The sequence below is a fragment of the Anomalospiza imberbis genome, chromosome 29 (assembly GCF_031753505.1).
Source record: "Anomalospiza imberbis isolate Cuckoo-Finch-1a 21T00152 chromosome 29, ASM3175350v1, whole genome shotgun sequence".
NCBI lineage: Eukaryota > Metazoa > Chordata > Aves > Passeriformes > Viduidae > Anomalospiza > Anomalospiza imberbis.
The window spans coordinates 2,695,122-2,707,606 of NC_089709.1; the positions used below are offsets into that span (position 1 = coordinate 2,695,122).

The window sequence follows — 12,485 nt, forward strand, 5'->3', positions numbered from 1 at the left end:
ATCTGGCAGAGACACCTCTTCAAACCCATCAAACTGCAGCAGAACAGACACGCAACAGCTGCTCTCAGGTCACCAGACTTTGTTTCCCCCAGAAAACAAAAATGCTGCTCAAAAACTTGAAGGGTTTGCTTCAGTCCACCAGCAGCTCTCCCACCCCACTGCTTCCCTCTCTCTGGAACTGCACCCTCTGATTGAGTTCTTGCCGTTCAAACAGGTTTCTTATCTCTGCTCTTATCATTTCTGGTTTTAGGGAAAAGATTGCTGCACCTCATATTCCTTCTCTTCTGTCCAGTTGATCTCCTCAAAGTCTCCCATGCGGCTGGCTGAGGGCCGAAGGTGATCAAAGAAAACTGAGAACTCATCCTGCAGGTGGTCATGTCCCTTCAACAGCTGCCACATTTGGGTCTTCAGCTGCAAGAGAAAAATCCAGAGAAAATGGGTCTCGTTCCACCTCCTCTCATTGTCCCCTGAAGGTTCTCAGAGCAAGGGGAGCATCAGGGCTCCTTACAGCCCCAGTATGGGAGGTGGTGCTTGCATGGGAACAACTTCCTGGATATTCTGAGATCATTCCCCACCCAGCTATCAAATTAGCCTGGAAATATTCCTCCAGAATTCCAGGCAGACTCTGTAGATGACACTAAGCCTCAACTGCAAGGTGATAAAGGCAAGGTGGAGGTGGGAGAGAGGAAACACACAGACTGTGCAGCCTCTTGGAGAGGCAGCTCCAGTAGCCCTTGAACCCAAGGCCAGGCTGGATGGGAACTGGAGAAAGCTGGCCTGCTGGGAAGTGTCCCTGCCCATGGCAGGGGGTGGAATGAGATGGGCACTGAGGTCCTTCCCAACCCAAATCATTTTGTGACTCCATCAATTTGAGCTGTAACCCCAAAAGGGAGAATGTGCTGGGCCAACTCCCATGGTCTCCAGGAGGGCAGGGACAGGGAGGCAGGCAGGCTGACAGGAGAACAGGGCTCCCTGCTCACCTCTGCAATCTCCTGGGGCAGACAGTCTGCACAGCTCTGCAGGACTTTGATGATCTTTTGGTGGTGGGCAGGATTTTCAGCAAAGCAGATCTCCAGCTGCCTGAGGAACTTCCGGCTCTTTTCAAAAGCTTGCTGCTCCTCAAACTGGCCAAAAGAAAAAGATTCACCCTCATGTTCAAGCAGATATTCCCAAGGCTCTGGAATTGACTTAAACAAATAAAATTCCTGTCCTGGTCTTTGTTTTCCATTGTATTGTTGCCCTTCACAAAACCGGGAAGAGGCAGAGGAAGAGAAACACCACTTTGTATAATCAACACTTACATGAGCTATAAAGTTTGGCTTTGGCTTTGCACAAAAGACAGGGAAATCCAGAAAGAATGGAAGAGGTGAAACCTCTATCCTGCAAAGTGAAAGGCAGATTTGGAGACAGGGGAACCACTCTGCTGTATCTGCATGTTGTCTCTGCAGTCAAGTGGGAAAGGCTGATTCTCCACAGCCACACTGAGCAGGAGATTTACAAAGAACACCAAACTTTCCAATTCTGATTAATAAAAGTAGCAAGGCAAGCAAGTCAAGTATCTGAGTAGTCATGAGCTGTTTGCCTGGTAAAGAGAACTCTTCATCCTTCCACCCCCACAAGCTTTTATGCCACTTAAAATCTGACCTCCTCCTCTCACTCCACCTACCAGCCCACACTCCAAAGCTTGCTCTGGTAAAAGAAAGGCAGCAAAATCTGTGAGCAGCTGTGGCCAGTCGTGCAGCAGCTTCTGCAGAGTGGAATAGAGATCCACGGCTGTCCGTTTGTCCGTGCTGATCTCGAACTCGTAGATCACGCGCAGGAAATCCTCGTACTTCCCTGGGATGTGCTGCAGGGTCTCACGGACCTGGGGGGACACCAGGGCTTGGTGACATCCAGGAGGAAAAACAAGCTCATCACAGAGTATCTTGTGTTGGAAGGGATCTTAAAGATCAGCTCATTCCAACCCCTTGTCGCGGGCACCTTCCACCATCCCACGTTGCTCCAAGCTCTGTCCAACCTGGCCTTGGACACTTCCAGAGCAGCCACAGCTTCTCTGGGCACCCAGTGCCAGGGCCTCACCTCCCTCCCAGGGAGGAATTTCTACCTAAATTATTTTAATCTAGTAATCTTTGATCTCCTCTGCTCAGAATTTACACAATACTTGCAATTTTGTTGAAGCAACCAAGTCTCTTCCTAAAGATAAACCAAAGCTGCTCACAAGGATACCACTGCAGACTGTGAAGGTCAGAAATTCAGAAGGTTCTGCTGCTGTGGACTGAGTGCAGCAGCTGAGCACCCCCAGCTCCCGAGTCCTTCACTTCCAGCTCCCCCACTCAGGACAGGGCAGGGAGAAGGAAGAGCAAAAGCAGGAAATCAGCAGGAAATCTGCTGAAATTTCATTTTGCAGGGTACAATTTTAGGCAGCTCTGGAGGGGTTTGAATTCTGTTTCTGAGCAGAACCCTTTAGCTGGGCAGGTGCTGATCTATGAAATTGGCTGTTGGATGCAGCGAGGAAGTTGCTGAGCCATATTAAGCCAAACAATGAAATAAAACAATGGGATTTTTTTGGTTCTTTCAAAGGAGACAATGGAAAAACTGACATGGCTTGCAACAGAGAGACGTTTAAGCCAAGAAGGAGATTCTGAAGAAGAGAATTCCCAGGAAGAGAACTCTGAGCCTGAGGAAGAGAAGGAACTGCTCTCCTCCTCTTCACCTCAAGAAATGGACACTATGGGAAGGGAAGCACCACACGTGGGGTGTAGAAGAAATAACTCCACCCCAGCCAGACCCAGCAGGTCCGTGGCTCAGCTCTGTGCCAGAGAACCCCAAATCTCCGATGTTCCTGCTCCTGGGCTGCCTTACCCTGGTCAGGTAGGCCTGGGCAAAGGCCAGGTCCTTCTGCTCCCTCAGGGGATCCCTCTCCAGGATGTCCTCGTCGTACAACAGCAGCAGCTTGGAGGTGTCTTTGCTGCCACGAGCCCTGCCCCGCTTGTTCCTGGTCCTGTGGGAGCTCCTGCTCTTCCCAGGGGCTTTCAGGTTCTCTCCTGTGGAGGAGCACGAGGTCACTTGGTGGCAGAAGCACCCCAGGGCTCTGCCAGGGCAACATTCCAACAGAAATTGTCGCAAAATATATGCAAAATATACACGTTGCAAAATTCCAACAGCGTCAGTGCTGAGTTCCTGTCTGTGCTCCCTGGAAGTGGAGGAGAAATACACTTCCCAAGAATCAAGCTGGACAAAATCCTAATTTCGTTGCTTGTTTCCACAGCATCTGACTGAAAAAAAATCTCTGGATACAGCCACAAGTTGATCCCAGCATTTTCTGGAACTAAAAATCCTGCACACCAGGGCAGAACAACCACGAGGGGATCAGACACAGCACAAGCCCCAGAGCTGGCTGTGAACTCTGCAAATTTTAGCTAATTATTCCCATAATAGTTAAAATCATAGATAAACACCTGGTGTCACACAACAGGGAATTAAAGAGGGTACTAAGAGGGGTTACATCCAGATTTTTGTGGCTTTAAGTTTAGGAATCTGTTGATTTAATGGGCTGAGGGCCCCTCCTCAAAGTTCACTGCTCAAGTTCATTTAGCACTTGCTGGACTTGGTTTCATTTCCTTTTCTCCAACATGATCTTGTCAGACAGAATTCAACTTAGCAACGATTATTTAATCTTTAATATTAAACTATTTAATATTGTTCTTCCACAGTTCTGGGATATCAGCTGACACAAACCATAAATCTGCCTGCAGATCTTTGAGGCACTAAAGACCCTTGGCTCACGTGCAAGAGAGCTGTGACTGGGTCCCAAAGTTGTATTTCCAGCTGGAAAACACCACTTGGCTCAGATACATCCATGGAATTAAACCCAGACAGGATCCCCAGTGTTTTGTTTTGCCTGCAGACAGCAGCTTTACTTCCCCACTCCCTGTGTCCAAAAAAAACCCAAAGAATTCACCTGCTGTCCAAAAAAAACCCCCAAAGAATTCACCTGCTGGCATCCAAAAAAACCCCAAAGAACTCACCTGCTGGCATCTAAAAAAAAAACCCAAAAACCCCAGAGAACTCACCTGCTGGCATCTAAAAAAAAAAAAAAACCCTAAAGAATTCACCTGCTGGCATCCAAAAACCCCAAAGAACTCACCTGCTGGCATCCAAAAAAAAAAAAAAAAACCCAAAAAAAAAGCCAAAAAAAACCCCCAAAAACCCTAAAGAACTCACCTGGTGGAATCCAAAAAAACCCTAAAGAACTCACCTGGTGGTATCCAAAAAAACCCTAAAGAACTCACCTGGTGGCATCCAAAAAAACCCTAAAGAACTCACCTGGTGGCATCCAAAAAATCCCTAAAGAACTCACCTGGTGGCATCCAAAAAAACCCTAAAGAACTCACCTGGTGGCATCCAAAAAATCCCTAAAGAACTCACCTGGTGGCATCCAAAAAAAACCTAAAGAACTCACCTGGTGGCATCCAAAAAAACCTAAAGAACTCACCTGGTGGTATCAAAAAAAACCCTAAAGGACTCTCCTGGTGGTATCCAAAAAAACCCTAAAGAACTCACCTGGTGGTATCAAAAAAAACCCTAAAGGACTCTCCTGGTGGTATCCAAAAAAACCCTAAGGAACTCACCTGGTGGTATCCAAAAAAACCCTAAAGAACTCACCTGGTGGTATCCAAAAAAACCCTAAAGGACTCTCCTGGTGGCATCCAAAAAAAAACCTAAAGAACTCACCAGCTGGCAACCAAAAAAACGTTAAAGAACTCACCTGGTGGCATCCAAAAAAACCTTAAAGAACTCACCTGGTGGCATCCAAAAAAACCCTAAAGGACTCACCTGGTGGCATCCAAAAAAACCCTAAAGAACTCACCTGGTGGCATCCAAAAAAACCCTAAAGAACTCACCTGGTGGCACCAAAAAAACCCTAAAGAACTCACCTGCTGGCATCCAAAAAAAACCTAAAGAACTCACCTGGTGGCATCCAAAAAAACCCTAAAGAACTCACCTGGTGGCATCCAAAAAAACCCTAAAGGACTCACCTGGTGGCATCCAAAAAAACCCTAAAGGACTCACCTGGTGGCATCCAAAAACCCCAGAGCACTCACCTGCTGGCATCCTGTGGGCTTCCACCTGTGGGGAAGCTGCCTTGGCCATGGTGAAGGCAGATTTAGGCTCCTCTGATGTATCTCCACATATTTCATCATCTTTCTGTAAACTCTCTATTCCTTCCCCTTCCTCCTCCTCCTCCTCCTCAGGCTCAGAGTTCTCTTCCTGGGAATTCTCTTCTTCAGAATCTCCTTCTTGGCTTAAACGTCTCTCTGTTGCAAGCCATGTCAGTTTTTCCATTGTCTCCTTTGAAATAACCAAAAAAAATCCCATTGTTTAATTTTCTTGTTTGGCTTAATATGGCTCAGCAACTTCCCCGCTGCATCCAACAGCCAATTTCATAGATCAGCACCTGCCCAGCTAAAGGATTCTGCTAAGAAACAGAATTCAAACCCCTCCAGAGCTGCCTAAAATTGTAAAATGAAATTTCAGCATCTGCCATACAGCAGATTAGGGCTTAATTTAGAAGGGATTCCTTAATGATCATCTCAGCTCTTAAAGGCCTGTTGGCATTGTGACCTGGAACATCATTTTTACGTGAAGTACTTCTTAGAGAGCAGCCTCACTGAGGAGTCCTTGCAGCTCAGCAGAGTTTGAATCTGCATATTTGCAATATATTCCCTCAGCCTGGGGTTAAAATCTGCCAAGGAAAACATGATGTCCAATTTCTCTGTGACCAGGCTCTCAGAGTTATCAGCCCACCTTGCCAGTGGGATTCCCAGTGGGAGTCCCGACTCCTCAGGGGGTTTCAGGACACCCACAGTTGCCTTTTCAAGGGTTTTCAAGTTTTATCTTTACCTGCAGTTCTGGCACTGACAGAATAGACTCTTCTGAGGCTGAGGACATTTCCTCATCCTCATCTTGGGTAAAATCATCAAAGTCATCTTCTTCCTCCTCTTCTTGCCCCTCCCTCTCTCCTGCAGCCTCGGGGCCGGCCGGTGTCCCCACGGACTGCCCATCAATGCTGGACGAGTCCTCTGGCCTTCCTGGGGGGCTGCTGAACTCTGCCTCCCTCTCAGCTGGGTAAGGGAGGTTTTTTGGGGAGTCACTGCTGCCTGCTGGCCCAGCAGCCCCCCCTGCCTCCCCCTGCTGCTCCCCCCGGGGAGGGGACGGCACAGCCCGGCGCTCCTCCTCTCCCTTCTCCTCACAGGGCACGTGCTCCTTCTTGGGCTCATCCCCACAGGAACACGCAGCCTCCATGTTCAGCTCCTGGCCGAGGCCCAGCATGAACTCCTCCTTCCTTTCAGCACATAGAAGATCCCTTTTCTGTGCCAGGTTTGCTTCTTTGGGAGCATCACTCAAATCTTCAGACTTGATTTCCACCGATTCATCGGGACCTTCTAAGCGAGGCAAAAGGTCCACCACGGGCAAAGGCTCTGATGTGTTCCCATCTCCCTCTCCCACTGCCCAGCTGCAGCAGTCACCCTTGCTCCCCTTGTCCTGAGTGTCCCCGTGGGCAGGGTTGGTGGCACTCTCCTCCTTGGGGGACAGGGTGGAGCAGGGGACAAAGAGCTCCGGGGGCTCCGCCTTGGGCTCCACTGCGGGAAAGGCAGCGGGAGCAGGGACCAGGGTCAGCTTCTCCTCCCCTTCACCCACAGCAGGGGCAGACAGACCAACAGGGCTGGGAGAGACGATCAGTGATGGGATGGAAGAGGTCACCAGAGGCTGGTTTAACGGGCATGGGAAGGTGGATGGATTCACCAGCAGGGTTGTGACAGGAATGGCCCGAGTGCCTCGGCCCACCGCCGTGTTCAGGGGCTGGATCACGTTGCAGCCATTGCCAATGTTCACCACCTTCACCGTGGTGGCAGGGACAGTCAGGATGACAGGGGAGGGCTGGATCAGAGGGGAAGGTTTTATCAGTGGGGCAGATCTTGTCCCTTTTTTCCTCTGGTAGCCCTTACGCACGCAAGGTTTGCGCGTCTTCGTCCCGGCCAAGGCCGGCAGCATCAGCTTGGGCTGGAAAGTCACCGGTTCTGAGGACACCAGAGCTGGGGGTACAGCAGCTGGGAAGGCTTGTCTGGAGTTTGGATGGGCCGTGGAAGGCACATTCTGGAATTCCAAGCCATCCCCACCTCCCACCACTGTGGGAACGTTCAGGGGCTGCACCCCCGGCACGAGCGGCGCCGGCCGGATGGGCCGAGGGACCTGGAGCAGGACCTTGCTGGGGGCAGCCTCTGACTGGGACAACTTCTGAGCTTTCTGCACGCTGAGGGGGTTGGAGCTGGGCTGCAGACAGGGACTGGGACGGATCAGGACAGGCTTCAGAGCCGAAGACCTCTGCCTCCTCCAGGCCCTCCTGGAGAAGCGGTTGGCCAAAGGCTTGAGGGTCAGCACGAGCCCCTTGGGCATCAGCAGAGGGTATTTGTCATCACATTCCGTGTTTGAAGTTTCCTTTGCTGTCCCCAAAAGGGCAGATTCTCCATCAGGTGCAGCTGGTGTCTCCTTGGCATTTTCTGCCAGCTGCTTCAGTTCTCGCTGGATGGAGGGCAAGCTTGCCTAAAGGGAGCAAGAATTCATTGGAATTTATTATTTATGGGCTAGTCCTGTATTCCCACCTTCACACAGCAGCACGGAAGGCAACAGACCTTCTTCTACAAGCAGGTTTTATTTCCTTTATACTACTGCATGTTACTTAGTAGTACTTTAAATTCATGAGTTGCACTGCAAAGCCTTTAGGAGGCTCTGAGATCCTGAGAAAAAAACAAAGTTTTTTTTTTGCTTTATAAAGGTTGCTTTAGTAAACACAAGATGTTATGGGAAGGAAACTTCCCTGTGTAACAGGGGATGATCAAGAGAACTGGATTTTATGGCCTCTGGGTCCAGCTGTTCCCTTGGACACAGTCCTGACTGACTGACTCACAGGAATGGTTTCTGTGCCTCCAAGAAAAATCCCACAAGGAAAACCCACACAACACCCAAGTAAAACCCACAAGAAATGAACCAAACAACAACTCCCCCCCAGGCCTGGGTGCAGAGCAGCAGCAAATACCTTCAACCAGAAGGGCAGGCGATGCTCTTCCCTCTCCACAGGAGGTTTCCACTCGTGGGGCTGGATTTCCTCACAGCACTTCACCAGCACAGGCAGCTGTTTTGTCTTTTTGTAGTACTGTGGGGACAGGAGACAAGGCCACACAAGGTGACTGGGGTCAGGTCACCTGCTGGGATGAAGGACTGGGCTCTGTCCAAGTGTTCATGTGAATAAAGCAATTCTTTAATAAGGTTCTACCCACAGGAACATTCCAAATCAATACCCAAGGCTGAACAGGAGCTCATTGCCGTCCTGGCTGCTCTCACAGAGCTTCAGGCAGTTGTGCAGGTGTTGTTTTATGTGGTTTTGCTCCCAGTAGCAGCTCCCAGTAGCTTATGGGACAGGATTACTGCCCAGCTGGCTGCTAACAGCACTTTTGTTTAAGTTTTCCTACTCAAAAGCTCACTTGTATGAATTTTTCATCAGCATCACTGAGTTTTACCAGTGGGCTCTAAAGGGTCAAAACAGTACCTAAATCCTTGCCAAGTCCAGTGGCTAAGGTAACGAAAAGGAGAAATCCTCACTGCTCACAAAAGGATGACAATTTATTTTAAATAAAAGAGGCCCTTGGAACACAGGGCAGCTCTGCCCTGCTGGAACAAAGCCCAGGAGGTGCCCCTTACCATGATGATGTTGTCAGGGGCTCGGCTCATGTTGAGGTTCTTGATCCTCACTGTCAGCTGATGGGCAGTTTTGGTGGGCAGGAGGTATTTGCTGATCAAAGGCTTGGGAAACTCCGTCCCTTCAAAATGTTTCAGCCCTAAAGCCAACAAGCTGGACAGGGAAAGAGGGAGGGGAGGAGATAAGAAACCTCTCAGGGAGCTGCTGGGATGTGGCACCCCAGAAATTCTCCTTAACCAACCAATTTCCACCCATTCTGGACAATAACTGAAGCACCTACTTGTCCTCTGCCTTGGTGAAGACGATCTTGTCTCGGTGAGGGTTTGCTCTCAAAGAACAAATTGGCAGCAGCTCTGGGTACATAAAGACTTTCCTGGTTGCCAAAATCCAGGCCACTTGCTTTGGCAAACATGAGAATTCATTTGCTGTGAAAAAAATTAACAGGGAAGGAGAGTTGTGTGTGTGGATGAATGTTTTTCACAGCTCGCTTCTTGAAAACCCTGTTTCTTTCACTCCTCTCAAAACCAAAAAACTCTCAAAAGCAAAAAACTCTCAAAAGCAAAAAACTCTCAAAACTTTTGCAAGTAAAAACTTGCAAAAATAAAACTTTCTTCCTCTTCGTATAATTTGCCCATTTCCTAGTTTTCCCCATTAAGTTTACACCAGCAAAAGGTAAAATTCTTTTCCTCTTCCATCTTTTCTTTTGCTCTCTAGCAAGGTAAAGACCAAGTGGCCACTCTGAGCCCCCCAGAGCATTGGGCCCAGGAGGGCCACAAGCCCAGGGGGGGACACGAGCCCAGGAGGGGCATGAGCCCAGGAGGGCCACGAGCCCAGGGGGGGACACGAGCCCAGGGGGGGACACGAGCCCAGGGGGGGACACGAGCCCAGGGTCCCTCCCCAGGGGCAGCAGCTGCAGCTGCTCCGGTGGCTGCTCCACCATCCCAGGGCTGGAAGGACCCAGAGCCTGGGGCTGAGCTGGGAGGGAACTGGGCTGACTGGGAGCAGCTGGGAGTGGGAGGGGGTCACTGTGAAGGGGCCTCAGGGCCAGCAGTGACAATCTGGGGGACCCCAGAGCTGCTCCGGGAGGGTCCAACTGGGAATTTCCCTTACCATATGGAATAACTCTCCCTGCCAATGCTTTCCCCACCCTGCCCCTGTGGGAAATGGATTTGTAGAAAATTGGTGTGGCTAAAGCTGATAGGCCAAGAAACACTTAGAGTGTATTGTAATTAAGAAATAGTTGGCTTCTGCTTGTGATGGCATGAATTATAACATCTGCATTGCCTCACCCTTCACACGAGACTGAAAACAGAAGTTTTTTAAAACACCTCTCAGTTGCCCCACCTCTGGGTCAGAAAAGGGTGCAATCCACCCTGTCCCCTCACTTACCGTTCTTCTTCACAGCTTTCCGAGGGCTCCAGTCCACTGGGACCTGGGCATGGAAGTCCTTAATGAGCTGCAGGGCCCCCTGCAAGTTGCAGGGCTGGAACATGGTCTGGAATTTGGGGTTATGGGGCACCTGGTGCAGGGTGGAGCTGCAGGCAAAGCTCCCGAGCTCGCTCTGCAAAGGCAGCCACAGAAACACATCAGAGAGGCCTCTTTGGCAGGGAACAAACAGACATAATGAAAAAAAAAAATCAGCTTATAAATCTTAATTTGGGGCATCACAAATCCAGGGATAGAGGATTTGCTGTGCGGGTGGGGAGGCCCTGGCACAGGGAGCTCTGAAAATTGTGGATTCCCCATCCCTGGCAGTGTCCAAGGCCAGGCTGGAGTGGGCTTGGAGCACCCTGGGACAGTGGAAGGTGTCCCTGGTGTTCCACTCAGGTGGAACTGAGTGAGCTTTAAGGTCCTTCCCCACCCAAACCATTCTGGCATTTCATATCTTGTATTTTTTTTTTCAATTGCCACCCTTTCCAGAACCTTAGTTCTCAGTTTAATGGGATAAATAAAATAATTCACCTTTCTAAGTAAATAAATCAATAAACAAATTAATTTTAAAAAATCAATAAATTAAAAGTAAATAATTAATTAAAACAATAAATTAATTAGTAAAATTAAGAAATTTAAACTAAATTAATAAATTAATCTTTCTAAGAATGCCCAGGGACCAGCAATCATTTGAGTTCATGGATCTCTGATTTCAGGCATTCCTTACCAAAAACATCTGGGTGGTGCTGGCCTCTGAACTTAGAGCAGGGTTGAAACTTGCCAGGAGATGGATTTGAGTCAGGAGCTGAACATGCTTGAGGAATAAAATCAGACAAATTGGGTTTGTTTTTAGTTTATCACAAATCCAAGGAACTGGAAAGCACAAGTCCAAAGGCACAAGAAATACCTCCTGAGCACAGCAAGAATCTCTGACTGCAAAAAAATCTTAAAAGCAATAGAAAATTGAGGGGAAACTTTAATATCCACTGGCAGAAAGTTTATTACACAAATTTTCAAGACATCAGCTGTTGAAGTCTTTGGGCAGTTTCCCAGCTTTTGTGCCAAATTTTCATAATGATCAACATAGAACTTATTTTTTTCCCTACATAAACATATAACTATTTCTTTAGCAACAATGATTTCAGCTCTCAGAACTGCCCATTTCTGAATTTCTACACAGTTTTGTGTGGTGGCAGAAGGAAAAAAAAAAGAATTCAAACTAGATCAAGAATAATATCCTTAGAGAGTAATAAAGAAGTTGGTGGAAACCGGATTTTTACAGAACGCAGCCAGCCAAGGCAGCACCTCGCACGAGAACAGATGCCAAGAAACGAGCTGTACCTCACTCAATTCCAGCTCTCTTTCCATGTGAACATCACCCAAGAGAGCTCCAATCCACACGGAGCTCCTGCAATGAATTCCCTGAAGGAAGCAGAGCCCTGCAGTGTGCTTGGCTCCCCCTGTGCACAGCAAACACTCCTCAGATCAGAGGAGTCATCACCACCACTGATCACCTGCTGCATTTGCTGCTGGAGCCTCTTCCTTTGGGCACTGTCCAGAACAAGGCTCTGCAGGGGCTTCTCATTTGGGACTCTGGATTTTTCAGCCTCTTGGGGTGCTTTGATTGAAGACTTCTTCATTCTCAGCTGCTCCAGTTGTTCCTTCACTGTCTGGTGCTGCTTGTTCAGCAAATTGGCCAGAGGCTCCTCAAACCTGTTGGGAACCAAAATCTACGATTTAACAGTGCTTCATGTTTAGTTAGAACATTTTACTCTCTATCTGGTTTGCACAGTTTGGTTTTACCACCCCTGTACTATTCAACAGTAACTCCAGCTTGAAAAACCTGAGTTATTTACACATAGAAGTCTTTTAGAGAACCCCATCACTGCTGTAGTTTTGGGACACAAAGCTTTTAAGGACACTTAAAAGCCTTTTCCACCCCTCCCAACCATCCGTGCTCCACTCTCGTGTTCAGATGCTCTCCCCAGCACTCAGGACCAATCCAGAATCTTTAATTTTTACCATCAGCAAGGGCTGAACTCAAGGTATTATAAAGTGGCATTTTAACACCTGGAAGGTCTCCAGAAAGACCACACACTGCCTCAAATCTTGCTACTTTATTAAAGAATTAATTATCACCCAGCCTTATGCTGAGAACTCTACCAGAAATCCTACAGTAAGAGCTACTCCTGTAGCAGGAGTTCATTATTTCATTATTATTCATTATTTTATTTTATTTATTTTAGCTATACCACTTAATCTCCTGATTTCTGCTGGTGATCAGCTTCCCTTCTGT

General features: G+C 48.4%; 1 protein-coding gene across 1 annotated transcript in view; it reads right to left on the bottom strand.

Moving 5' to 3' along the window:
• Positions 1–12,485, bottom strand: part of LOC137463770 (GON-4-like protein) — a 37,644-nt gene that overhangs the window by 6,834 nt on the left and 18,325 nt on the right. The window contains exons 14-26 of the mRNA XM_068175165.1: positions 11,704–11,902; positions 10,917–11,003; positions 10,148–10,319; positions 9,039–9,183; positions 8,761–8,911; positions 8,099–8,215; positions 5,905–7,605; positions 5,106–5,352; positions 2,863–3,044; positions 1,667–1,864; positions 981–1,124; positions 268–411; positions 1–33 (exon numbers count right to left, since the gene is read on the bottom strand). The exon at positions 1–33 is cut by the window's left edge and continues 87 nt beyond it. Coding sequence (XP_068031266.1) covers positions 1–33; positions 268–411; positions 981–1,124; positions 1,667–1,864; positions 2,863–3,044; positions 5,106–5,352; positions 5,905–7,605; positions 8,099–8,215; positions 8,761–8,911; positions 9,039–9,183; positions 10,148–10,319; positions 10,917–11,003; positions 11,704–11,902 — 3,520 coding nt within the window. The remainder of the gene's footprint in view (positions 34–267; positions 412–980; positions 1,125–1,666; positions 1,865–2,862; positions 3,045–5,105; positions 5,353–5,904; positions 7,606–8,098; positions 8,216–8,760; positions 8,912–9,038; positions 9,184–10,147; positions 10,320–10,916; positions 11,004–11,703; positions 11,903–12,485) is intronic.